Below are 25,326 nucleotides of genomic sequence, written 5' to 3' on the forward strand. Positions count from 1 at the left end.
GAAAAAGCGACGAGCATGGTCCTATCAACTAACCTTTCCTTGTCATCAATTCCACTTCTTTTTGTTCTCTCGTACTTCGACATGTTACAAAACTGCTGACGCGATTTGAGCATCTTCGCCATAGCATGCAAACAACATGGCCGACACAGAAAATCTAGAGACATCTCCCGATGCACAGGACGACGCAAATAAGGAAAAGGCTTCCGAATTCATTCGCCAGGCTCAACATCTCGCCCAATTCCATCCCTCACAAGAGACGCCTCTTACCGGCAGTACTCAAGCCGCCAAAGCCATCTTTATCACGCCTCTGGACCCGGTCATCGAAACCGTCTCTGGCAAACGTCTGCCTACTATTCCTGTCGACGAAGCTCTAAAGCTCAATCGCCTCAAAGACGAATGGGAAGGTGGCGAAGCACAAGCTCTTTCGGAGCCAAATTCAAGCAGAGAGAAGGTCAAGCTTGATGATTGCAATGTCGAGCAGAGTGAAGGATCAGGTGTCCCGCTGGGAGATGCACTCCCGCCTTCAAGGACGCATCCGCTATTCCCACCTCTGCCGCTGTATGGACCGCCGACTAGGATGAGGGAGCTACAGTGTCTATTTTTCCGCGCGACGTCGTCGGTACTGTCGCTGTTGTTCTTGTTAGGAATCGTTCTGGGTGCGATCGTAACGGGTATCAGGAGCGTGGTAAGATCGAAAGGCGTCGCAAAGCACCGGCCGTTCTTGGCGGAGGAGAGGAAAAGAAGAGCAGAGCGAAAAGCAGCAGAGAGGGAATGGTCGAGACGAAAGCACGCAAGAGGCTCCGAAACGCCATCTGGCGAAAAAGGCATGCCTCGAGACGGCGAATTTGTTCCTGCAGAAGGCGGTCCCGATCCCCTCTGCACTTCCATCGCCTACTACGCCCGCCGCGTAGGTCTTGACGCAGAGGTATTCAACGTCCAAACCGAAGACGGTTTCATTATCGAGCTCTGGCATGTCTACCATCCCCGCGACGGAAATAGTAAGCCCAAATACCCTGTGTTGCTCATGCATGGTCTCCTACAGTCCGCTCTCGCCTTCTGCTCCAACTCCGACGACAGCCTGGCATTTTACCTCTGCAAATCAGGCTTCGACGTTTGGCTAGGCAATAATCGCTGCGGCTTCAACCCTCGACACGCCTCCCTCTCGCCTACCGATCCACGAATGTGGGCTTGGAATATCCGCCAAATGGGAGTCATGGATCTGTCAGCACTGATCGAGCGAGTGCTGTCGGAGACGGGCTTCCCGAAGCTTGCGCTCGTTGCGCACTCGCAGGGCACGACGCAGACATTTGTGGCGTTGGCGAAGGAACAGTGCCCGGATCTGGGGAGGAAGATTTCCGTGTTCTGTGCACTGGCACCGGCGGCGTACTCGGGCCCGTTGATTCGAAAGGCGTATTTTCAGTTCATGCAGATCCTTACTCCGGCGATGTTCAGAATGGTGTTTGGCATACACAGTTTCATCCCGATCATGATGTTTGCGCATCGTGTTCTGCCCGCGGCACCGTTTGCTTGGATGGGTTATCATGTCTACTCGTTCCTGTTCGGGTGGTCGGATAGTCGGTGGGAGAGGGACTTGCGCAATCGCATGTTTCAGTCTGCGCCGGTGTATGTCAGTGCGGAGAGTATGCGGTGGTGGCTGGGCAAAGAGGGTTTCGCAAAGCAGAAGTGCATTCTGTCGACGAGAGAGGAGGGGCAGATGGAAGATGCGGAGGACGAGGAAGATGATGAGGTCGTCAAGAAGCACTACGCTGAGCACAGAACCGATACGGCGGCATCTGGACGAAGGAAGCTACAGCGAAACCTGGCAAGCTTTCATTGCCCGCAACCTGGACATCGACATCATGATACGGTTCGTGGGAAGTTTGCGTGGTACGATGAGCGGTTTCCACCACTGGCGTTATGGGTCTGTGGAGAGGACGATTTGGTGGATGGGAGGCGCTTGCTGAGGCGCTTTGATCGAGGCAGAGAACCGCATGTCAGGGTCGTGCATCAAAAAGTGATCGAAGGATACGAGCATCTTGATGTCATCTGGGCAATGGATTCGATTCAGAAAGTCGGAATTGAGGTCAGAGAGGTCATTTGGAGGACGGCAGACGAGAAGAGCCGGGAGCGATGTCGAGTACCCATCGGATATGAAGGGAGGGAAAGCGATCAGAAGCAGGAAGAGGACGGAATAGTGGATGTACCGATGATGGACAGTAGTGGTCGAGCGAGGATGGCCAGTATCAGTGAAGGTACCGGAAAGCTGCAGATCGATCGATCGAGGGCTGTCAAGGAAGGGCAATAAGAGTACGAGGAGAGCCGGATGGATGCGAAAGAGCTGGCTTGCAATATACACAAGATACCCATTTCAAACGGACGTTGCGAAAGCGGACCTGCTCTCGAGACGTTACAGGCCTCTCTGTACGCCTGTTTTGCGTGGACTGCTACGGTATCTGCACGACTATCTGCCATGTCCTATTGACTTACCAGAGCGGACTTGCCTGGATGAATACTTGCACAATTACCTGCACGCTCGCCTCACGCTTACCTGACGGCCTAATAGCATGTCCTGCAAATCTATCCGTACGAGTATTTGCCATGTTCGGTATGTGTCTTGCTAACTTACCCGTACGCCTAACAGCATGTCCCACTAATCCACATGTACGACGCGTCCTTGAAGATCTCCGGCAAGCAAGACATGTATTTCAATACTGTACGCCGGTTTCTCTATTTATACCGTTCATGCATTGGCCTGTGTACTTCCATTAGTGTCCGGACGAAGGTTCGGCAGGACGTCCAATAGAGCAGGCAGATCAATCGACCATTGTCCACATGTCTTGCTTGTAAAAATGGCAGCATCCCATCAGCGATAAATTGTCAGACATCCAACGTCGGTCTCTCATCTGTAACCCGTCGTGCATTGGAGTACGTACAGCCGTTAGCGTCCGGGCAGACGTTGACATTGCGGTCCAGTAGATTCACTCATATGCTCGCAATCGTTGCTCGGACGATGTCCATGTGTCTTGCATGAAGTTGATAGTATATGGCAGATTGCCAGACATATCAACGTCGGTTTCTCCTCTGTATATCCTCCGTGCATAAGACTACGTACTTCCAGTAGTTCCCGAACGAATGTCTCAATCGCTGCCCAATCGAGGACTCCTCGCAAGGCCATCGAGAAGCCATCTGGGTCCATGCGTGTGTGTTAGATTTGCGTATCAAAGTGAGATGAATGGTAGCAAGGTGCTGTCGCAGTATCTGTGCTGTGGCCGAGGACCGACCAGATCATCAATGTACAGAATGGCACCGTCGCACAGATCATGCTAGACCGACCTCTCGGCCTTCGTCGTCTCGAACAATGCGAACGCGACCTCGAACCCGGAGTTGGCATGGTGAACGAAAGTATACTTCGGCTCAGAGTCCGGCAGAGCAAAAACTTCCCGACTGTCTCTTCCGGGAGACGAATCACGCGAGCTTTCGCCGAGTCGTATCGGATGCTGTGGGCGGAACTTGCGGGGATTTGGAGGACATGGAGTATGATTTGTGGGAATGCTGTGGAGGCTGTGGTAAACCATAGGAGGTATACATAGACTTCGCATTTGTTCTCTTGCTTCCGCACACTTGGAGTAGCTTGAGTCGCAATCCATCTACGACAAGCGGTACCTTGCGTCCAATGCTCGTTGTAGCGTTTGCGAGCATTTCTGAGCTCCCTGCGAAAGGCCGAACAGCCTGTTGAGAAGGAGCCGACATCCTTGGCCGTGGCAGGGGGCCGGGCCCACGGCAACCCACAGTGCTCATCCTTAGCCTTGGTCCACAAGCACGGTGTGGACCAACCAGCTCAGTACAATTATGCTAACCACATGGCGTCCCAGTAGAGCGGGCAGCGAACTTTAAAAGCTCGGTCATCGATCGCGGATGTCCACTGTCCTTGTATAAAGAACAACTGGTATACTCACTTGGTCTGGCCTTCTGCCCTGCTTGGATGGCTGTCTGCTCTTTTCCTTTCCACGGTTCTTGACCTTCACACTGGCGTGAAGTCAACACAACACCATCGCACGCCCTCTGACAGCCATTGACAACTGAGCACGATGTTTCTATCCGTCCTTTTCACGCCATGGGCGCTGGTCGTGCTGCCAGTGCTGTACTTTGTGTTGCCATTTCTCCGGAACTGGTCAATTATGGATGTTCCCGGTCCATTCCTGGCAAAATTCACGACTCTCTGGTACATGTACGAATGCCGGCGGTGTCGCAGATATCTCACCGTTCACAAACTGCATGAGAAATACGGCAAATTCATTCGAGTCCAGCCAAATCATGTTTCCATCGCGGATCCAGAGGCGATTCCCATTGTATACGGCCACGGCACTGGAACTCTCAAATCGGAGTACTACGATGCCTTTGTCTCGATCCAGCGTGGTCTGTTCAACACCCGCAACCGAGCCGAGCACACCCGGAAGCGAAAGACTGTTTCTCACACGTTCAGCGCGAAAAGTGTTGGCCAATTTGAGCAGTACATCCACCACAACCTCGAACTTCTCGCGAAGAGGTGGGACGAGCTCAGTGAGAAGAGCTCCGGTGGATATGCTCGATTCGACGCCCTCCACTGGTTCAACTATGTCGCTTTTGACATCATTGGAGATCTAGCGTTCGGTGCTCCGTTTGGCATGCTTGAGAGAGGTGCTGATATGGCAGAAGTCCAGCTCACACCTGATGGGCCTCCAACTTATGCCCCGGCGATTGAGGTCTTGAACCGCAGGGGAGAGGTTTCGAATGCCGTCGGATGCTGGCCGCAGATTAAGCCATATGCCAAGTACCTTCCGGATCCGTTCTTCAGCAAAGGAATGGCGGCTATTGCGAACTTGGCTGGTATTGCTACAGCGCGTGTGAACGCTCGACTGGCTGCGGCGGAGAAGGGCGAGATCAACCGTGTGGATCTCCTGGCACGATTAATGGAGGGCAAGGATGAGAATGGCGAAAAGCTCGGCCGTGCTGAGCTGACGGCAGAGGCTCTCACTCAGCTCATCGCTGGCTCAGACACAACGTCCAACACTTCCTGCGCACTACTTTACCACTGTCTTACCAAGCCGAACGTCGTCAAGAAGCTCCAGGCTGAGCTCGATGAAGCTCTCCCGAGCAATGATGTCCCCACCTTCGACCAGGTCAAGGACTTGAAGTACCTCGACATGGTCATCCAGGAGACGCTTCGCATTCACTCCACCAGTAGCCAGGGGCTTCCTCGACAGATTCCGGCGGGTGATGGTCTTGATGTTGCTGGACGCCACTTCCCACAGGGTACTGTTCTCAGTGTTCCGGCGTATGTCATGCATCATAGCAAGGAGATCTGGGGTCCGGATGCGGATGAATTTCGGTGAGTAGGGACTGGACGAGGACTTTCGAGACCTTGCTAACGACAGAGTAGTCCAGAAAGGTGGGAGAAGGTTACCGAGAGGCAGAAGTCTGCATTCATTCCTTTCTCCTATGGTCCTCGTGCTTGTGTCGGCCGCAATGTGGTAAGTCGGAGGATCATATAGACCGTGACACTTCCATACTGATCCGTCTCCCTCAGGCTGAAATGGAATTGGCACTCATCGTTTCGACTGTCTTCCGGAGATATGAGTTTGAATTGCATCAGGACGAGCTGGAGACGCGCGAGGGATTCTTGAGGAAGCCGCTTGGCTTGGAGGTGAGTGCACGTCTCCTCAATTTGGCGACCCATACTGATTTCGGTCTTTCAGGTTGGCATGCGGAAGCGAGACCATTGAGTGATGCCCTGCAACTACTCAACCTCCCTTTCTGCTCAAGCTGCTCAGTCCAAGCCATCGGGCGGAACTCATGCGGCGATGATTGCTCAGAACCCAAGGTATCTGAGCGGGAGAGTTGGGCATTGGGCGCCGTGCCGTGTCACTCTACAAGGCAGACACTCCACACTCATCTGCACATCAACTTAGCATGAAATGTATGCTTACCTGTACGACCATTTGACTGTCCTGATGAGTCTTTTGCACGACTACTTGACCGTCCTGCCAAGTTATCTGCACGACTATTTGACTGTCCTGCTAAGTTATCTGCACGACTACTTGGCCGTCCTGCTAAATTACCTGCACGCTTCTCTGGACGGCCACGGAGCTGATCCTTCTCGACACCTGCACGCTCACTTGCACGCCAATGGCACCATCCGACAACGTGTTGGAGTGAATATACATGCGGAGGATACTAAAGATGTGAGTAAGTGGAAAGTGATATATAAGGTAAGAAAGATATCCCAACACTTCGGATCGGGAACCTCCTCATCGCCGCCTTCTCACTTCCCGTCTTCCGTGCCTTTCCCAAACAAACCCAGCAAACGCCGACTCGCAGAACAACAACACCACCACCGCTATTCTTTCGACCACACAATTCGCCGCATGGAACCGCTCACTATTGCAGATCTCGCACCGACTACCGTCCCGTCATGGAGACGACCGCATTTGACCATGCACCAGCGGGCGCTGTCGAGAATGAAGCCACAATCGGCGGCATACTTCAACAGCTGGGACAAGACCACATGCTTCCAGTACGTTCGCTCATGTAATGTTCTACATCATCTTGCTAACAAGAAGGCCTAGGTCGTTGGCGCGCTCCTCGCTGTAGCGCTCCTGATCAGACTCGCCGTTGTCATCATCACTCTCTTTGTGATCATCGCTCTCTGGTGCTTCGCCGTGGCGTGGATCGCACTATTTTGGGCACAAACGGTGCTGTTCGAGTGGACGGCGCGGTTCCTCAGGGCGTGTATGAGGGATCAGCTCCTGGCTCGCCCGGAGGCTGCAGAGCACGTTGAGATCACTCACCATGCTAATACCGATGAGCACACTTATGCCACCAAGCATGATACGCAGGCAGAAGCAAACGCCACAGGAACCGATCATCTGGCTACCGAGCTCGCTACCGTCCACGACAAAGCCGCCCTGGCACCCGACGCCGACACGCACGCAGAAACATGTGCCCACGACACATCGGCGGAAGTCACTTCTATGGCAGCTGAAACCACGACGACCGAGAAGGCCACCACGCATACGGAACGGTCTCCAGAAGCTCAGGAGCAGCATCAAATCATCGAGTCACTAGAGGACGCCGAGGCTTACGTCCGTAAGATTGCCGAACAGCGTGCACTGGCAGACGCTCAGGGAAAGGGAAAAGAAAATGTTGGCGAAGCCGAAACCAATGCGGCACACGGAGTCGAGGGAAGCAGCACGATCTGGCAGAAGCCACTCGACGCGGGCGACGAAATTGGCAAGACTGAGACTGAAAACATGGATCCCGGAGGTCAGCCTCAGAAGAATCAACAGGGGTCAATCAGCAATTCGAAGTCAAGAGTGTTTGCCGAAGTCAACGGCAATACGAAGCAAAGCCCCAACGCGCGGGCACCGCACCTGAGAATGAGGGCTGCAGCTGCTCCAGACAATGTCAGTCGGAAGAGTCCAATGTCTGCAGACAAGGCGCCAACAAGCGAGGCTGTGCCAACACAATTTCGAAAGCCGGTCAATCCCTTTGCTGGACCAGGCGCCTTGGAACGGGCAAAGCTATTCATGGCTGAAGTGAAGAAGAACGGGACTTTCAAGTTGCCTGCGCAGCGTTCGAAGCAGCATCAGGGCCCATCTCAATACACAACAAAGCCGACGACGCAAGTCGTGCCTCAGAATAAGCTGGACCAGATCCTCCGCTCGCCAGCTTCGAAGGAGGTTCTACCGGTAACACCAGCCGAGACAGGTATCATCCCTCCGCACTTGAGGAGGTCGATGGAAGCCACACAGCGGCGTACGACCGACCGAAGCACTGCACCGATGCGACAGAGCTCGCTTGTCTCTAGCCAGTCGTCAAGCTATCAGCATGAGCCATCGAACCTCATCGTTGGACAGAAAGACGGTCCGCCAGCGGCCGTGGAAGATCACAAGGTCTCAAAGGGATCAGCCGAACAGAACTCGCGTCTGGACGTTCACAAGGAGCCACAAAAAGTCATGGCGCCCCCCATCATATGGTCTCTGTATGAGCTGGAAGGTCTACAGAAGACTTGTGGATTGATCCCGCTGTCATTCACCGATCAAACGAAGTCGAATGATAGAGCAAAGCCAATCAAATGCTTGAAGTATGATGGATGGGCGCATGAGTCTACCGAAGTGCCTGAGAATCACGAAAGCTGTGTGCCGACTTCTAAGGCCAAGGCCAGCGTCATTACATACTCGAAGGATGTATTGAAAGCCTTGAGAGTCGCTGGAAAGTCTTCAGAGCAGTTGGATCTGCTGCCGAAACACGCCAGATCGACGAGTGGTCTGAAGATGTTTCAATGCTTGAAGTGTTGGAAATGGGCGCATGAGTCTGCTGAAGCCTCTTTTGACCACAAGCGTTGCTTGAGGTGTGCTGTGCTGGAAGAATTGAGCAGCCACGATCCTGAAACAGAGCCATCAGATGCCGATGCTGCCGATGCCGCGAAGGAGGACAACGTCCTTGGAGGTCAGGTCCAGGCGCAGCAGATCGGAGGCCCAATCAGCCGGGACGACTGCATTCGTGCTTCCAGCGTCGACAAGGGAGTCCGCACTGAATTTGCTACTCAACAACCACCGCCGAACCCCATTGACATAAGCGACGACACACCACTTACCCCACGACAACATCCAACTTCTGGCCTAGCTCCGACTGCTCCTGCGTTCTTCGTGCCTTCCAAGCCTTCCAGCCAGGAGCCCTCCTCAGAGGGGGCAGTGGAGTTTGTGAATCGACCTGCGTTCCAAACCCAGTTGCTCCAGCAGAAGCCCACCCCACTACCATTGACATCGTCCTTCCACGTCCCGGCACTCCCTGGACTTGGCATGGCGCCTACCGGCAGACTTCCAGCGAGACCTTCTGTGCAAGGATTGTTCGACGCCCAACCGTACGGTCCACCACGATTCGTACCAGCTTCTGAGCTGGCGTCGTTGACTGTACACAGTCCGCCACGACCTGCACTCAATGGCTTTCTCCCAGAGTGGTTCATGCAAGAGGCATCCACGTTAGGGCCATTGAACTCTGTGCACTATGCATCAGAATCCTTCGGAATAGCACCCGCTCAAGCAGCTTCACTTGCGGCAGCCTCGTACCACGCAGGTTTGCTCGCAGCAAGCACAACTGCGACGCAATCGTTCTCAGCAGCGCCAGCGGCACTCATGAACACTTTCCACACCACCTCTACGCCGAACCTTTCGCAAATGTCATCTAATCCCTATCAGAGCAGTGGATGGGAAGCTCCCGTTGCGCAGACTCCATTTCTCAGTTCTCAAGACAAGCCCCAAGCACCGCACAGCTTGAAGCTCTTCCGACCTCCTCAGGAGGCTCTCCCAGGCGTTCACCCGGCGCTCACTCGCCGGCGCACCTCCCTTGCTGTGCCAATCAAGACGCCTGCGGGCACAGAAATCGATGCGAAGGCTCGAGACCTCTTCACAAACCCGCCCACGATCGAGAACAAAGCTACTCCACCACGACCACCAGGTCTTGGATTACCGAAGAAGAATGCTCAAGCCGCCTTCGATGCGCTGATCTCCAGTGGAAGTGCGTCCTCGGCTGGAGCACAGCCTGCAAAGCTCATCGACATTCTTGAGTCGCCGAATGAACGTCAGCACCAGGAGGTCGCTAAGGTGAAGGGGTCCAATCTGGAGCAGCCCGTCAATGATCAGTGGCGCCAAGATGAGTTCCCGACTCCCGCAGAGGCGAGTATGAGTTCCATCAGCAAAGTCGAGGCAACGCCAGTCAAGAGCAAAGAGCGCTCCGAACTCAAAGAGAAGAAGAAGGAGGCCAGAGCAGCATTGACGGATGCTTGGTTTGAGCGTGAGGAGATTCGCAAGAAGCTCGCACAGACGTTCGATTTGAAGCTGGCGGTGAAGCTGCAGGATCTCACACGTGAGTACCACGAGAAGCGGAATGCGCTCCAAGGGCTGATGGGCACCGGTGCTCTGAATGATGATGATGCGAAGGCTTTCCCGGTCCTCGGTCTGAGCAACCTCACGGTACCGAAATTTCGACCACAGGGCCACTCGGAGTGGCAAGCCAGACGTGCGGCCAAGAAAAACTGTCCCCGGACCATCGAAAAAGACCATGCCACTAAGCAGTCTCCTGTCAAGACAACTGTCACCGAGGAAGGAGAGCCAGAGGGAGAGGGAGAGGCAGCGCCAGAGGAAGCGCCAGAGAAGGTGACAGAGGAAGAGCCAGAGGATCCAGATGAGCTGAAGGACCTCATCGAGAAGATGGAGCAAGCCAAGGTCCTGCGTCGCGACTCGCTGGACTACTTCAACCAGCCTCGCCCGAACACCAACGTCAGCTACGCCACGTGGAAGGCCAGGGGCGAAAGCAAGCGGGTGAGGGCGGACAAGTTCTACCGCTTGAAACTGCAGGCGTTGGGGGACTACTATCCAAATGGGATGCCAGAGGACTTGCGCAAGGAGTACCCCTACATCCTATGAGGTAGCGTACACCAGGATCAATGAGCGCAGGACGAGGTGGATTGTTAAAGAGGGCGCAGTTCTGAAGTGTCGAGGACTTGGTAGAGCTCCTCGGAGCAGACATATTCCATCCGCGAATGCATCGTGCTAGGTACCTGCCGTCCGTGCTCCCGCCCAAAGAGCACACTCCCAGCCCACCGCGCGGAGGATGTGCCGTGAAAATTGCGCGGAATGTTGGGGACTTAGGCATCGGAGTCAGTACCGCAGAAGTCCATAGAGTCTTGTCGGTAGTGTATCTCCCCGCTGTCGCTTGAATTGCACCGGACGAAGTAAACCTGAGTGGCTCGGAATGAGCACTTTGAGCGGGAGAACGGAGGGACACATGCCTTCTCTCACCCTGTTTGTGCTGTTGATCATTCAAGTCTGCTGTCGTCTGTGATTCCAACATGAGTTCCGTTATGCGCTTCTCCCAATATCTTCGATATCCGGAATGCCGTTCAACGCAACATTCCCAATCTCCTCCGACTTGATCTCGACCGTAGTCTCCACATCGTCTTGATCTACCACTACCTCCTCCGTCTTGACGACCTCACCAGTCCCGACCTTCAGATCGATCTCTTTTTTCGCAATGTGCTTCTTCCTCGGACTGCTCGACACAGCGCTCGGGCACAAGTTATGCGTGTTGAGATCGCAGTCACCGCATCTTCGTCCCACTGGTAAGCAGATCATTTGACCAAACCCGACGAGGAGATGGTTGATCGAGTGCCATCTGTCTTTAGGCAACCAGGACTCCAACGCCGCACGGGTTTGTTCAGGGGTATTTGTCTTGTGCCAGCCCAGTAGACTACAACGACCCGTTCGTTAGCAAAACCTCAACCTATCGACGGATGCCAAACTTACTTTGAAATGCGATGAACGTGTACATCAACTCCGATGCCCTCATCCCTACCCCAGGCCGACGACATGGTCAAGTACGCCATCTTCGGTCCCACGCCCGGTAGCGACACCAATCCCTCGATCGTCTCGGGAATGTCTCCATTCCACTTATCTCTCAACAGCTCCGCCGTCGCTTTGATGTACTTCGTCTTGTTATTGTGGAAGCCCACCTTTGCGATCAGGTTGTTCAATACGTCCGGTTCCACGTTCAGCAGTCCTTCGAGGTTGAAGCCTCCTTTCAAATTGTCTTGTAGATTCTTCATTGCAGCCGCCGTGACGGGATCTTTCGTCTGAGACGATAGCATCAACGCGATCAGTGTCTGTAGTCTTCGATCGAGTGGGGAGCGTGTCTCTTCTGCAAGGTTCTCGCAGCCCATGCTGTCGACTGGCGCAGGGTTTAGGGAACGCATCGTTGCGATGTGTGACCAAATGGTCTCCCAGTCTGGTGGAGGATGTATCTTGACATTCGGGTCGTATTCATGCTTGATAGCTTTGGTAGGCGTCTCTTTCTTCGGAGCCTTTCGAGGTGACTTGCGGGTTGAAGCAGGTTGAATCGATTCGTGCTTTCGTTTCTTGCTTGAGGCGGGTGTGGATGTCGGTTCGGGAGATGCTTCGTCTGGACTTGAGGGAGGGCTGGAGAAGTCGCTGGCTGCCTCGGAGGGAGTAGGGGAGTCTTCGTTCGTTTCATCATCGTTGTAGGCGAATTCTCGTAGTGATCGTCGAGGTCGGGAGGTTTTGGGTGGTGGTGAGGGTTTCTTTGCTACTCGAGCTGTGTCGCGAGTGATCCGTGCTGCTCGCATGTTTGGGCAATACGACGAATGTCTTCGCCGGTTATGTATATCTAAAAGGAGTCGTCGTTGATCGATGATGATCAATGGTTGGTTGTACCTAATTACTAGTAAAGTCAATGGCAGCGGGCCTCAGGCACGCATAGCTCGTCTTCATTGCGCCAAACTCCATTTCTTCCACCATCACACAATGCCTTCCTCCGACTACGCCTCCGCCGTGGGCGGCGGCCTCAAGCTCAAAGGCAGCAGTAGCGGCATCGACAAAAAGAAGAAGAAGAAGAAGTCCAGCAGCAAACCCTCCGAGTCAAAACCTACCACGAACAGCGAAACGAAACCAGACGAGCTTGAAGGAGAGACAGCAGGACAAGAGTCAGAGTCGCAAAGTGCTCTACAAAAGGCGCTAGCAGATGAAGAGGCCCAAGATACACAACTTGCCAAAGCAGCGGCAGAAGCAGAACTTCGAGGATATGGAAAGACTGAGGCACAAAGACGGCATGAGGAGAGGAGGAAGAAGAGGGTGAGTTCGGTTGTATACATGGATGCGTGAAGGAACCATACTGATGGACCGTAACAGCTTGACGAGCGACTCAAGAAAGAAGGCGTATTGACTCACAAGGAGCGGGTACAGCAGCTGAACAAATACCTTTCGACTCTGAGCGAGCACAACGACATGCCGAGAATCGGGCCTGGCTAAGACCTACTTGGGAATCCGACCTGAGTACATTTGCCTTGCTCGTACGACGATAGGTCGAGAGATACGAAACCACATCACAAGTCAGTTTGGACATGGGCACTGCAACGAGGGAGTGATTTTCAAGTGGAAAGAGGCGGCGTCATGATAATCACAAGTCTCACGAGGACAGAAGGCAAGGAATTGATCCCAAGCATTTCATTGACGGGCACTCCACCCGCCCACTCGGACAGCTGCCAAAGGCCATTCCATACCATATCGAGGCGGACTGAATATGTCGGGCTGGAAAGTTTGCTTTCGACACTCGAAGTCGCACACTTCCTCCTGCTTTCTCCCGACGGACTGAAGTTACCCAATCTTGTTCCCGGCCATCACAAAGCTCAATACACAAGGAAAGCCATAGTCCTACCGTCCATGCCTGCGTGTTCTTCTCAAGGTCGAAAGCTCAAGATTCCGCGTCTTAATCTTCTCTCCCGCCGCTCCACCACGTCCAATCGCATCAAACGGCAGTCCACCCCTAATCAGACCTAACGCTGTACGACCTCCCCTGCGCGATCCCATGCTGCCGCATCTCCAACTCCAAACTATCACGATCCATCACCGCCACAGTCGCGCTCGGACCCAACTTTTGCGGGTTATTGACCTCTTCCTCCGAGATGCTGTTGACAAGCGTGCCTTGGGTGTTGAAGCTGAGGTTCAACCGACGCTTGTCGCTCGCAAAGGAGCTAGTGGTGGCTGTGCTATTGCTCGTACCGGAGATGTTGGTGTTCTTGCCGCTGTTCTGCGTTGTGTCCTGGCCGATGATCATGTTGGGACGGTAGACGTTTGGTTGCCTCATGTTGGTGACGGAATTGGTCTTGTTTGTGTTGAAGGAGGCCCACATGCTGGACAAGGGGAGGAAAATGGCGACGACCATGGGCATCAGACTGTAGACTTGGGTGCTGGCCAAAGCGAAGTAGGAGATGATGCCGAAGATTGCTGGGATAATTGTCAGTCAAAGAAAGGTGTTGGATCGGGGAATCAGGAAGACTCACCAGGAATGAGCAAGGTCTGGCAACCCATGACAAAGATTATCTGCATTGGTCCGAACTGCTTCATTCCCATCGAACGGCGGTGTTTGATGGCGACGGCCAGCTTGCTGACGAAGATTGTGTTGAAGAAGATGATGCTGGCGATGGTGCAGATGTTGTATCCCGATGCGACGCGGTTGATGATGCGGTTCTTTTCCTGCGTGGCATCGCCAATGTTCACAATTCTCCAGTCGCAGCTGAGAACCATCAGGGCGAAGCGAACGGTGCAGACAATCATCGCCACAACGATCGAGCTGAAGGTGATGATCCGACGACGGAACGAGCTCAAATTGATGCACACGATGCGGACTTGGAACATCATCGACAGTTCCAGAGAGAGGATGATCAAAAAGGCGAACACCTCTGCGGCAATGCTGACTCGATCGGCGAGCCCAGAGTTCGGGTAGTTTCCCATGATCCAGTTGTAGAAGTTGTAGTAGGTTCCGACAAAGGTGGTGCACATCAAAATGGCGCGGATGAAGATGGTGAACAGAGCCGTCATGTTGAGGAAGAAGACGAGGGTGACGCGGCGCTCCGGCTTGGTGAGGAGGGCGATGACGAGCATCAGCACGAAGGAGATACCGATCTGAATGGCGAAGATCAGGGTAGACTTGACGGCCAGGCCCATGAAGTAGACAATGTCGTCGACGTTGGCGACGAGGGCGTGCACGCCATCTGGGTAGACGAGTGTGAGGTCCTGCTGGTATGGGTCGAAGGTGCTGTTTGGGATGAAGTAAGTCCGGTCGACGGAGGGCGGAGCGGTGACCACCATCGTTCCGAATGATTGCTGTGATTTGAGTGGTGTTGTCCAGGGGTTGTCGAGGTCGTCAAAGAGATGCTGTTTGCCGTGGATGGAAGTTGGTGTTGAGGACGGAAGAGTTGAAGAAGATTAACGAAGAGGGAGATGCTTCTGGTGCGGCGTCCGTGATTGAAGGCAGAGACAGGAGGTGACCGCGGTTGGCGGAAGTTCTTGAAGGTTGTAGAAGAAAATGTGTTGAGACAGAAGGTGGTCCGCAGATGGCTCTGGCTTGACTGGCGTGGCGTAGCAGGCAATGGCTTCGGATTGTGTCGGCGTACAATATGAGACGGTGGTGTTGTGCGGTCGGTCGCGGGTGAAGTGTCGACAATATCAAGGGAAGGAGGGAAAGAGTGTCACATGAAAGAAAAGCCTAAACCGGCAAAGGATCGTCGCCGTCGTTCGAGGAGGTTATCGGATCTGGCTGTTGGAGGAACGACTTCGCAGACCGGAAGATATACCTTGCCACTGGAGCGGATAATCGACAACCAATTTAAGCAGCCACGTTCGAGGCGTTGGTCGTTTCTGCGAGGTCGAAGAGCGAGATGCGAGTATGTTTCAAAAATCCAGGGTCCTTACGATTGTGTACCAACACAAAGGCTCCACCAGGATCTCACAACTGGACGTAGTCGGGAGCTCGTTCTTTCACACGGCAATTGGAGCTGGTCGTTGGCGGGGTCTTTCGTCGGCAGGTCTCAATATCAGCGATGGAATGCAGACATCTGCCAACGTAGGTACAAATCATGTACAATCAACCCATCCGCACCCAACACGCATGCGCTCTCGATCTTTTTCGGCGACAACATGGAGTCGCAGCTTTGCCAGTCATTCCTGCATCGATTTGGCTCTTGAGAAGGGCAGAAGGGCAATCCAGCTCCTTCCCCGTTTGGCAAGGACATGGCTCCGGTTGGATGTCTCCCAATGTTTGACATGCTTCCATCAACTCTTTCCTCATCAAGAAGCAATGCTCACTACTTGCACACCTCACTTCATGTAGTCGCCGATGAGAAGAGGTGTTGGCGTTCATGTCGGAGTCGCCATTCCTTTTGCGCTGTTTCTTCGGTCGCTTCCGGTGCCATACAACGGCATTGATGCCCCAATCATACAACTCGTCTTTTCCACTTCTTCCGGAGAAATCACATTGCGCCGGCAAAACGACGAGAACACCCTCTATTCCGACTTCATCTCGAGACTGGGTAAGCCGCTCCATGTTCACGCGCGGTGTTGCCTGAAGCCAGGGCACTTCACTTCATCACTTCACTTCCTCTAGGTAGACCACTCCCTTTCTCCCCACCTCCTTCTCTTCCATTCATGCCCACCAACCCAACGCTCGCGCCGTTGTTCCTCCAAAACTGACACGACCTTCAGAGATTCCGAGTCTCGTGCTAGAGACCTTTGTGGATACCTCGCTACAAATCTCGTGAGCGACGTCTCCGCCGCTTCCACTTTATCTCCCAATCACTGACTCATGAGCGCAGTTCTTCCGACGAATCGTGCGAGATCCCTCGAAGCACAACAGGCAATCGTTGCTTCACATCTCTCAGACCCGGAGAAACACTTCACTTTCCTGATCAGTGCGTCAAGATCCGCATTCTTGAGAAGCCAGCTTCATTCTCATCCACACCGCCCCTGTCGCACTATTCGGCAACGTCTTCCTGCACCATGGCAGACACGTCCACACAGCAGTCTAAGCCCACGCAGAGTGACGGAAGTGAGACCGAGGACGACGTCGCCGATTCGCCTGTTGTTCCCAAACAGCAGTCTCAGCAACCGTCGAAGACTATCATCACATCCACGCCGCAGAACAATGAAGTCTCGACTCCACACGACGACGATTCCGGCACCTTTATGGCTCATTACAGCTCTTCGAAGAGCAAATCCGCAAAACAGTACAAGAAGAAGAAGGATCTCTTCGGTCATAGACTGAGCAGCGATTCATTCGTTCCGGCGGACGAGAGTGCCATCGGAGCTGTTGAGAACAATATGTCAGAAGAGAGGCCCAAGCAAGATGGCCAGGACAGCGCGGCGAGACTCACGCACAATGAAGATCCCGCTACAACTGCACCAGTTTCCGAGTCAAGTCCGAACATCGCAGACTCTGACGTGGACGATACGTCGGAGCATCCGCCTCCCGCAGACGAAGTCGCAGATGTCCCACCCGTTGCCAGTGTGCTGGAAGTCGACGAGAACGTATCGTACGAGCCAATTAATGTCGTGGACCAACCTCTTAGCGACAAAGACGATGTCCAGACCGATGCCAGCAGCAGCACTACCAAGGCTAAGAGCAAGAGCAAGGGAGCCCAGCTCCGTGGCGGCAAGAGGAATTTTTCCGGCCCAGCCTCTGTTGACGAGGACGGCAACCAAGAGAATCAGCCTTTGGCCAAGAAGCCACGCGCATCAAGCACGAGCGAGTTCATCGACAAAGAGCTGGAGGAGATCGCGGCTACTAGCCAGGACGAGAGCGATGGCGATAGCCAGATCCCAGCTCAAGGGCCTTTTCCAAGCAGGAAATCAAGTCGAGCCATGGCAGACCTACCGCAAGAGGAGAGTACTGAGGACGAGGCTCCATCTGCTGGACGCCGACATAGGACGAGTCGCACGTCTTCCGCTGCACTTGTCCAGGACGATGATATTGCCGACGACGCAGCTGCCCCTGTTGAAGCTGCCAACGGTGATGCTACGGAAGCTGATGCTGCTGAAGACGAAGTTGCTGAAGACGAGGCTGCCGATGATGATGAGGTACAAACCACCGCGATCCGGTCGACCAGGAATTCCAGCTCATCATCTTCTACGAAGATGTCCAACTCGCGTGGACGTATCAGCAAGGCACCGATCAAGAAGACACCCGCTCGTCGGAAGAGCGCATCTCCGTCCAAAACCCCGACATCTTCAGCTCGCCCTCCTACTAGGATCCTGCTGAGCGGCAGCAGACTTACTGCCACCAACCAAAATTGGCTCAAGCGACAGACCAACGTCGTCGATGAAGTTCCCGGCAAGAGAACCAATTATGCCTGCGTCGTCCGTGACGAAAACATTCCCACAACGATTAAAGTCCTAAGGGCGCTTATCGCTGGCAAACGTATCATTACGGACCAATGGGTTGTCGACTCCAAGGAAGAGGGTAGCCTTCTCGATGTGAATGAATACCTCCACCCCGACTTGCAAACGAAGGACATCGGTACCGAAGACCGTCGCAAGCTGTTCAACAAAAAGATACTATTCTTCACTCACGCTGCGAAAGCGAGCTTCGGGTTAGACTGGGAAGACGTGATCACTACCGCCATGGAGGCTGGAGCTTCGCATGTGGACTTCGGCACTGCGTTCAAAGGCGCGACCACTCATTCCGACAAAGTCAACAGGATCGATTTTGGAATCAAGAATGACACTGACGCGAACAAGTTGAAGGAGGAATATGAGAGCACGGTGTATGACAAGGCCATGTTCGCTAAGGCGATCCTTCGTGCGAAGCTGGAGCTGGATGACGATGAGTTTGTGCTGGAGTGATGTGCTGGGCCTGCACGAATGGGAACGGGCATGCTGCTAGCGGTATCTTTAACGAGGGTGGAGTTCAGGTGTTGTTTGCCGGAAGCAGCTTTTATCATGTGTTTGTCGGGTGATGTGGGAGTGCGAATATGATGGAACGGGATAAACGTGCACACAGAGACAGTAAGATGTCAATGACATAACATATGAAACAATGTCGAGAAACAACGTCGAGATCAAGTGCACATCCTTACTTGACCGCTTTGCTATGTGACCTACACGCCTATATTGGCCGTCCTGCTGAGCTGTCTGCCTCGTTACCATTACGCCGACCTGCTTGCCTATTCGGCCGACCTGCCAGGATACCTGTACACTTACTTGGCCGTCCTGCTAAAGGGCACGCACACTGACATGGACGTCAGTACCAGCTTGGGCATGGTCGACGGTATGTACGCTGCCATGTACATTGCAGCGTCGCCGACATGGCCAGTGACAATGCGTGGTGACATGGTCGACGGCACGTACTTGACATGGTCGGCAGCCTGCACGCTGGCTTGCACGTCTACCTGTACGGCTACTGAAGTGTTTCCGTCAGCGACCTGTACGGCGGATCGGACGTGGAGGTGTTGAGGTGTGCTGTCTCTACTGCCGTACTGCACTGCCTCATCACCAGTGATCAGACTAGGCTTCCAGAAGTACGGAACAATACACAGACCAACCCGCCATCGTCAAGCTGCCGCCGCCGCATGCTGCGAGATATCATTCTTCACCACCCTGAATCCCTGCCAGCCAGGTAGTGCCGCTCGAATCTCTTCCTTGTACCTCGAAAGACCGCCCGCGTAGTTGACCTGCTCGAATGCCTTGCCAGGAAGCGATCCGCCCATATAGGTCGACTTGGTCGTGGGGAACAGACTGGCGTCGGAAAGAGCGTTGATGCGCTTCTTCCACTCTTTGCTGGCTTCCTCGGTGGCGTCGATGTATTTGAGATCTTGCTGGGTAATGTTGTTGATTGCGTCGCGGATCCAGCGGCCTTGCACTTCGACGCTGGTGGGCCCATTGGAAAGCAGGGTTGGTCCGTGAGGGCCGTAGAGATGGAACATGTTTGGGTCTGTTAAGGAGGTTAGTGTATGGAGAGAGGCACTGGCGACAGCGATTTGAACTCACATCCGGAGACGGTGGTGCCTAGGTATGTGTAAGCAGCACGCCTGGCAGAGAAGTCAGTATCGCTAGAGAGCGTCGAGGATGTACATTGCAGGACTCACTTCCACTCATCCTTGAGATAAGTTCCCTTGACACTCTTCAATCCCATATTCGTCATCCCACCCGTCGTGATGTCGAAGCCCGTGGCGATCGCAATGACATCAAACTCGCAGTGCTCGCCATCTGTCGTTCTAATACCGATCTCTGTGAACTCGGCGATGCCATTTCCGGACTTCTCCGAAATGTCGACAACGTCCACGTTCGGGCGATTGAACTGCTCGTAGTAATTTTGTTCCAGACACGGACGTTTGACACCGAACGGGTGCGGTGGCTCCAAGGGAGCGAGCAGGTCTCGCTTGCGTGGGTCGGTGATGCGAGCACGCTGCTTCTTGGCCCAGAAGTCGTAGGCGGCGCGGTTAGCCTTGTGGTCGTAGAGATAGTCGGCGAAGTTGCCAAGCCAGAAGGCGACTTTGCATGTCAGCGCTGAACGTTCATCTTGTCGTGGGTTAGTGACTTACAGCCGCCGTGACCCCAAAGCTGCTCGTAGAATTCCTCGCGTACATTCTCGGCCACATCGAAGGTGTACCGCTCGTCCAAGTCGAAGCAGAACCCTCCGAAGCAGCGCTCACGATAAGCGAAGAGTTCGGGATAAAATGGCTTGAGCTTGTTCTGTTCTTCGACGCTGAGGTCTCGCTTGCCCATCTGCAAGTGATTGTTAGGCACGAAAACCGTCAAGAATGTCTCTGCACCACCGTACCGGCACAGCCAAATTGGGCGTTCCTGGAAAAGATCAGCGACTAGGGTTCACGGCTAGTGCATTAAGACTCACGCTGAAACACCTTAAGGTCTTTCGCAACAGGTCCCCATTCCTGTGAGATTTGCACACCAGAAGCGCCGGTACCAATCACAGCGCAACGCTTGCCCCGAACATCGACACCCTCCGGTGGCCAGAAAGAGGAGTGATACATGGTACCCTTGAACTTGTCCAAGTTCTTGAAGTCAGGAATGTAGCGTTTCGCAGCAACTGTGATGGAGGAAATCAGTAATGCTTAGTGTCCTGGCGATATGGCAGTGGGATCTTACAGCCCGCCGCGACGATGAAGAACTTTGCTTTGGCGTGGCGACCATCGGCGGTTTCAATATGCCATTTGCCTTCATTCTCCTATCGCTCAAGTCAGCACTGACAGACGAGCTCCGGTTCATCGATGTCGAGGCTGCCGTACGTCAAATTCTGCTCCCGTGACAACTGTCTCAAAAGCACAGTCCTTGCTCAAGCTGAAATGTGGTCAGCTTTGCGGCCACGCATATGGCGCTGATATGACTCACTTCAAGACTTTGTCGGCGTGATCAAAGTATGCTTGCAACTCTTGGTAGTTCGGATCTGGAAAGTCGTCAGCATACCGCTTTCTCAGGAGTCAGTATGGAGACGCATGCAATTCGTGGACCATGTCCAGTCTTTCCAGATTTCCGGAATGCTGAGCTCATAGATGGGGACCTCGCTGTCCACACGAGCACCCTGTTGAGCATGTCAGCAGCAAGTCCAAAAAGCATACGAGGTTGAAGACCGCACGGGATAAACATTGAACCTCCAGGTACCTTGTCACTCCGTGTCAGCGATGCAACTCTGGCGACACCATTCAGAATCAGACTCACCACCGAAGCTGGTACCGGCCTCATATATCGCCGTCTTGAAGCCGGCCTTGCGCATCTCATGAAGCAGATACACGCCACCAAACCCGGCTCCGACAATCAGCACGTCAACATCCAAGTTGTCATTGTACGGCCATTCCGTTCCACGACGGCGACCATACTCGGCCAGTTCACGGCGAAGCACCTGAGGCTCCTTGGAGTAGTTCTCGACGTTGTGGATGCCAGACATTTCTTTGTGCAAGCTGCGGATGGAAAGGACTTTTTTGACGGTGGGTGACATTTCGGAGGTGGATATGGGCCGGGAGAGCAGGAGTGCATTTATGTATTTCGTTCGGTGTCGACTTCCCCTCTCTCTGCGGTCTCTCTTGCAGCAGCGATGATTCTTTCATGCAGAATCCTTGATCGTGGATCCTGCTGCGGGCACAACCACGCAGGCTTGTGAGCTGAGAATGGTAGGTTATCTGCATCGATCCTGCTGTGCCTCTCATTGCTTGCTCATGTCCGGACGTACCCGTGGACAAGCCTTCTCGCTGGCTCGAAACTCGCAGGCACCTTTGTCATGCACGACTTCCGACTTCTACTAGGGGAGCTTGAGGGTCTCTGGCGTTCCATATCCCCGTTATGACTGCTTCGAAAGATGTAATCGAAGCAAAACGATTTCGATAGAAAAGATTCCGAGACTGGGCCTTTGACTAGCTTCGGCTAGCGTGGTGCAAGCGTGTCCTGCATGAATGTAAATGCGAGGTTTGCGGGGAAGCCTGTCTGTGGTCCACGAGCTCCGCATAGCGAGGAGGGTTGCAGCATTGCATTGCGGATTGTCGCAACTGACTAGTCGGCCGTCAACATGTAGGCGGACCTCCTGACCGACGTCGAACCGCTAGCAGTCCAGCTGTACGCCAGTAGTCCTCGGATCTGAGAGTCAATACTTTCGAGTCCATTGTTCAGAACTTGTACGTATTGCCGCGGACTGACTGCTGCTTCGCAATGGGTGACATACAAGAAGCTCTTCCAGATCGGGCATCTTAGCTGCTGTCAACGAGAATGAAGAAATAGATCAACATCGCCAGCCGCGATCTGCTCATCGCTGAATTCCGCGAGGGGATCGACGTCGTCAAATGCGTAGCGGGCCCTCGCTTCTCGGGTCCACGTCAGCAGATTGTAGCTATGGAGCTTGACATTCGGTCGAGATAGGGACAGCACGGCCTGGCGGCCGATGCGTCGATTTGGTAATCGCGGAACTAGCAAAGAAACGCGAATTAGTCTTGGCCGTCGAAAACAGGAATGAACTCACCGTCGCTGTCCAGTCCCATTTATCCGCCTTTGCACTCCCACGTAGACCACCCACAGTGGTCCGTTTCAGTACCTTGTCGATACCAGAAACACGCTGCTCGGCAAGGTCGATGTCTGCCTTCGCGGCGTATGCCAATAAAGGTCCCACCCACTCATACATCTCCAGCTCTGCGTCGTCATCATCGTAGGGATCATGGCGAATACGACCTTCGACCGTCATTCCTGTTGCGGTCTTCGACCACAGAAGAAACATCGCCATGACGTGCCCGAGGTCGAGAAATCTTGAGTCCTTTTTGAGCTGTCCAACACGATCGAGTTCGTTCAGTGCGGTGAGAGCAGCACATCCGGACACGGCGATAAGGTGCTCGTATCGTTCACCATCGTCGACCATGCTCCACGGGAAAGAGACGTCTCGACACAAAAACATCGCAAGGACCGTAAGGATAGCCCACATCTGCTGAAGGTTGGCCTTTTTTCCTGACAGCGGCTTAATCTCATTGTCGAAAGCTCTTAGCTGTGCATCATCGTGGTCAGCATAGTCCTTCGCAAAATGCGTATGGACGTCCATACCATATTTTCCAGGACTTCCATCATTCCGTATCCGTAGAAGTCGTTGTGCACGTACATCCCAAACTGGTCTGGGCACCGTCTGTCGGCATCTGTGGCTAGGTCGTCTAGCAAGTCGAAGCACTCTTTGAGCATCATCCATTTACAATTGGGGTGGTCCGAAAGAGGCTCTCCATGCACGTCAATTTCTTCCTGACCGTCTTCTTCTTCGTCGTCTTCTTCTTCTTCTCCTTCTTCATCATCATCATCGTCGTCCTCGCTATCGCTTTCCGCCCAGGGCGGCTGGTCCGTACACACGTACTCATATCTTCCAGTAAATGAGTCCTGATCGAGCTGTGTCTTGACATCTGTGCATTGTCGTTTGGGCTTCTGGCCGTCTGGAGTAGATTGTGGCGGTACTTGCTCATTCGATTTACGCTCGGTGAGAGATCTCTTCTTCTGTGGCATTTTGTCGACACAGTCCGTTGACACGTTCGTTTGCTTCTCGAGATGCACTGATGGAGTGATGCATGAGAGAGACTGTGGTCGACGCGTTGTTGACGTGTTTCGTAATGACCTCATCCGCGAACTTCGATGCACGGGAACCGTATTTATACTTTCGTCTGCCCTTACGAAGAAGAGCGTCATCGAAAGAACGTAGGTATTCACCCAAAAGGCAGATGCAGTCCGTGTTCACGCATACCTACCGCCACACCGCGAGGAGCCTCGTCAGCTTACGATAAGCTCGACCTCGTCCGTGCCAGGTAAGAGATATGTCTGCGCCACAGACTTCGCACAAACATTGCATCCTCAGCCAAGAGTAAGAAATTGCAAAGGATTCCCAGAGTTCGGATACGATGAGGCCATCATTATCGCTTGAAAGCGACCCACAACTTATATGAGGTATGACCGGTCGGTCTGCTGAGAAAGCCGTTGAATCCGAATAGTCGTGTAAGAGCGGATCTCCAGCGTCTCGTTCCCCAGAAAGCGGCTTGCAGAGCCGTGGTACTTGTAGTAGCCATTGTCCAATGATGTCCCGCCGGAAAGAAGTGCGAAGACAGTCCATTGGGGAAACCATGGAGCTCGCTTCTTCCTCCGAGGAACATCGAAGGTTGTTGGCGAAGACGTGAACACGTACTGAGTGCAGCATTGAGACGATCAGGCCACCCCGTTCGGAGGCAGCGATGCAGCGATGCAGCAAGGCAGACAGTAAGATCCGTCCCGCTCTCCCGGGGCAGGCACTTTGCTTCCTCTGGACAGGAATTGATAGCGTCTTGCAAAGTTGCGCGAGCATTGGCTCGACTTTGCAGTACATGTCACTGTCGTTGCCTTCAGCGCTGTTGTTGAAGATTAGCATGCGTGGCGCAATGGCAACTCCAAGGCACTCGGGCCGCCCGTGAAGAGACGACAAGTGTGACGCCCTCAGCTGCCTTGCCTCCGCGAAGGCGCGGCATGTGGCATGTTTGCTCACGGTCGGTCCACTTCTCTCGCAATTGTCTTCATTCACATCTCACAGACCCGTTCAACAGCGTCCGCGGAGCTCTCAGCTCACGTCGCCCAAGAGCAGAAACGTCGTCCAAGATCTTGGGTGGTCCGGCGCAGAGAGACCCAACAGGCACGCGCCAACGTGGTTGAGCATTGTTCTTCATCCGAGAACAAGGCAGCGTATCAACCACGGTCATGCGGGCTGGAGTCGACGTCTGTGTCCGAGGGTGGAGACTTATCGGGTCGCGCGGCTGTTCGATCTCCTTGATCATGAGCGGGCGGAGCATTTCTGCCATTTCCAAGGCTCAGCTGTGGTACGAACCACAGAGCCCGCTTGCTGCCATGCAGCTTGATGAGCAGTTTCCCAATTTGCCCAGTGGACCGATGAAAGCCTTGCATGAACGGTGAGCAGTTATCGCTCATGACGACTCCAAAAGCCACAGCGCACGGCCGCGCAACATGCAGGATTCCGCTTCGCCACAGAATCTTCTGGCCAGGTGGATATGGTGGCAATGTCTGCTTCGCTTGGCTGCAGATGGAAGCTGGCAGAGGGTAGCTGCAGACAAGGCGAATTCTCAACAAGGAATATTGATGCGGTGCCCGATGGACTACATCTGGAACGGAATATCGCGAGTCGTCGAGGACAATGTCAACTCCGGTGAGGATGACAATCCAAATTTCGGTCCATTATCCCCCACGGTCGGCGTCTCCGAGAACTTTCGGAGACACCCTCGTCGATGATGAAACGCCTCCACGATCTACACCGGCATGAGAACGATACAGGGATCCAGGATTCATCGTCATGATGCGGGGATCACGAAACAGTGAGCTTCGCAGCGGGGCCGCCGCCCAGCGATGCGGATGAAACGGTGACAGGGATGAACGTGATCGTTACTTATGGCAAGGAAGAGAGTATACGAGATATGGATGCTGCTGCTCGTTCCCGTTC

The 25,326-nt window shown here is 53.8% G+C and overlaps 9 protein-coding genes across 9 annotated transcripts; 5 read left to right on the plus strand and 4 right to left on the minus strand.

Moving 5' to 3' along the window:
- Positions 1 to 136: 136 nt before the first annotated feature.
- Positions 137 to 2,305, plus strand: MYCGRDRAFT_66265 (uncharacterized protein; the record flags this gene model as incomplete). The annotated part of the gene is made up of 2 exons (XM_003856289.1): positions 137 to 1,747; positions 1,814 to 2,305. 2 exons carry the CDS (start codon positions 137 to 139, stop codon positions 2,303 to 2,305), a joined length of 2,103 nt encoding a protein of 700 aa, XP_003856337.1.
- A 1,661-nt stretch (positions 2,306 to 3,966) lies between these two features.
- CYP-69 (putative P450 monooxygenase) lies at positions 3,967 to 5,975 on the plus strand (the record flags this gene model as incomplete). The annotated part of the gene is made up of 4 exons (XM_003856290.1): positions 3,967 to 5,368; positions 5,420 to 5,510; positions 5,567 to 5,683; positions 5,736 to 5,975. The coding sequence occupies 4 exons, from the start codon at positions 4,089 to 4,091 to the stop codon at positions 5,760 to 5,762; spliced, it is 1,515 nt and encodes a 504-aa protein (XP_003856338.1).
- A 476-nt stretch (positions 5,976 to 6,451) lies between these two features.
- Positions 6,452 to 10,648, plus strand: MYCGRDRAFT_107267 (uncharacterized protein; the record flags this gene model as incomplete). Its single annotated transcript, XM_003856291.1, has 2 exons — positions 6,452 to 6,553; positions 6,606 to 10,648. The coding sequence occupies 2 exons, from the start codon at positions 6,452 to 6,454 to the stop codon at positions 10,461 to 10,463; spliced, it is 3,960 nt and encodes a 1,319-aa protein (XP_003856339.1).
- A 250-nt stretch (positions 10,649 to 10,898) lies between these two features.
- On the minus strand, positions 10,899 to 12,178 carry MYCGRDRAFT_34626 (uncharacterized protein; the record flags this gene model as incomplete). The annotated part of the gene is made up of 2 exons (XM_003857281.1): positions 10,899 to 11,286; positions 11,343 to 12,178. The coding sequence occupies 2 exons, from the start codon at positions 12,176 to 12,178 to the stop codon at positions 10,899 to 10,901; spliced, it is 1,224 nt and encodes a 407-aa protein (XP_003857329.1).
- A 178-nt stretch (positions 12,179 to 12,356) lies between these two features.
- MYCGRDRAFT_89472 (uncharacterized protein) lies at positions 12,357 to 12,860 on the plus strand (the record flags this gene model as incomplete). The annotated part of the gene is made up of 2 exons (XM_003856292.1): positions 12,357 to 12,683; positions 12,741 to 12,860. 2 exons carry the CDS (start codon positions 12,357 to 12,359, stop codon positions 12,858 to 12,860), a joined length of 447 nt encoding a protein of 148 aa, XP_003856340.1.
- Positions 12,861 to 13,374: 514 nt separating this feature from the next.
- On the minus strand, positions 13,375 to 14,699 carry Ste2 (pheromone receptor; the record flags this gene model as incomplete). The annotated part of the gene is made up of 2 exons (XM_003857280.1): positions 13,375 to 13,835; positions 13,892 to 14,699. 2 exons carry the CDS (start codon positions 14,697 to 14,699, stop codon positions 13,375 to 13,377), a joined length of 1,269 nt encoding a protein of 422 aa, XP_003857328.1.
- Positions 14,700 to 16,385: 1,686 nt separating this feature from the next.
- Positions 16,386 to 18,227, plus strand: MYCGRDRAFT_89474 (uncharacterized protein; the record flags this gene model as incomplete). Its single annotated transcript, XM_003856293.1, has 1 exon — positions 16,386 to 18,227. One exon carries the CDS (start codon positions 16,386 to 16,388, stop codon positions 18,225 to 18,227), a length of 1,842 nt encoding a protein of 613 aa, XP_003856341.1.
- A 707-nt stretch (positions 18,228 to 18,934) lies between these two features.
- Positions 18,935 to 21,285, minus strand: MYCGRDRAFT_32046 (uncharacterized protein; the record flags this gene model as incomplete). The annotated part of the gene is made up of 12 exons (XM_003857279.1): positions 18,935 to 19,314; positions 19,371 to 19,411; positions 19,469 to 19,874; positions 19,925 to 20,108; positions 20,164 to 20,186; positions 20,236 to 20,430; positions 20,490 to 20,568; positions 20,630 to 20,681; positions 20,733 to 20,787; positions 20,835 to 20,922; positions 20,977 to 21,002; positions 21,060 to 21,285. The coding sequence occupies 12 exons, from the start codon at positions 21,283 to 21,285 to the stop codon at positions 18,935 to 18,937; spliced, it is 1,755 nt and encodes a 584-aa protein (XP_003857327.1).
- A 599-nt stretch (positions 21,286 to 21,884) lies between these two features.
- On the minus strand, positions 21,885 to 23,360 carry MYCGRDRAFT_89476 (uncharacterized protein; the record flags this gene model as incomplete). Its single annotated transcript, XM_003857278.1, has 3 exons — positions 21,885 to 21,968; positions 22,348 to 22,860; positions 22,917 to 23,360. 3 exons carry the CDS (start codon positions 23,358 to 23,360, stop codon positions 21,885 to 21,887), a joined length of 1,041 nt encoding a protein of 346 aa, XP_003857326.1.
- Positions 23,361 to 25,326: the final 1,966 nt, after the last annotated feature.

Source organism: Zymoseptoria tritici, chromosome 1 (genome assembly GCF_000219625.1).
Source record: "Zymoseptoria tritici IPO323 chromosome 1, whole genome shotgun sequence".
NCBI classification, from domain to species: domain Eukaryota; kingdom Fungi; phylum Ascomycota; class Dothideomycetes; order Mycosphaerellales; family Mycosphaerellaceae; genus Zymoseptoria; species Zymoseptoria tritici.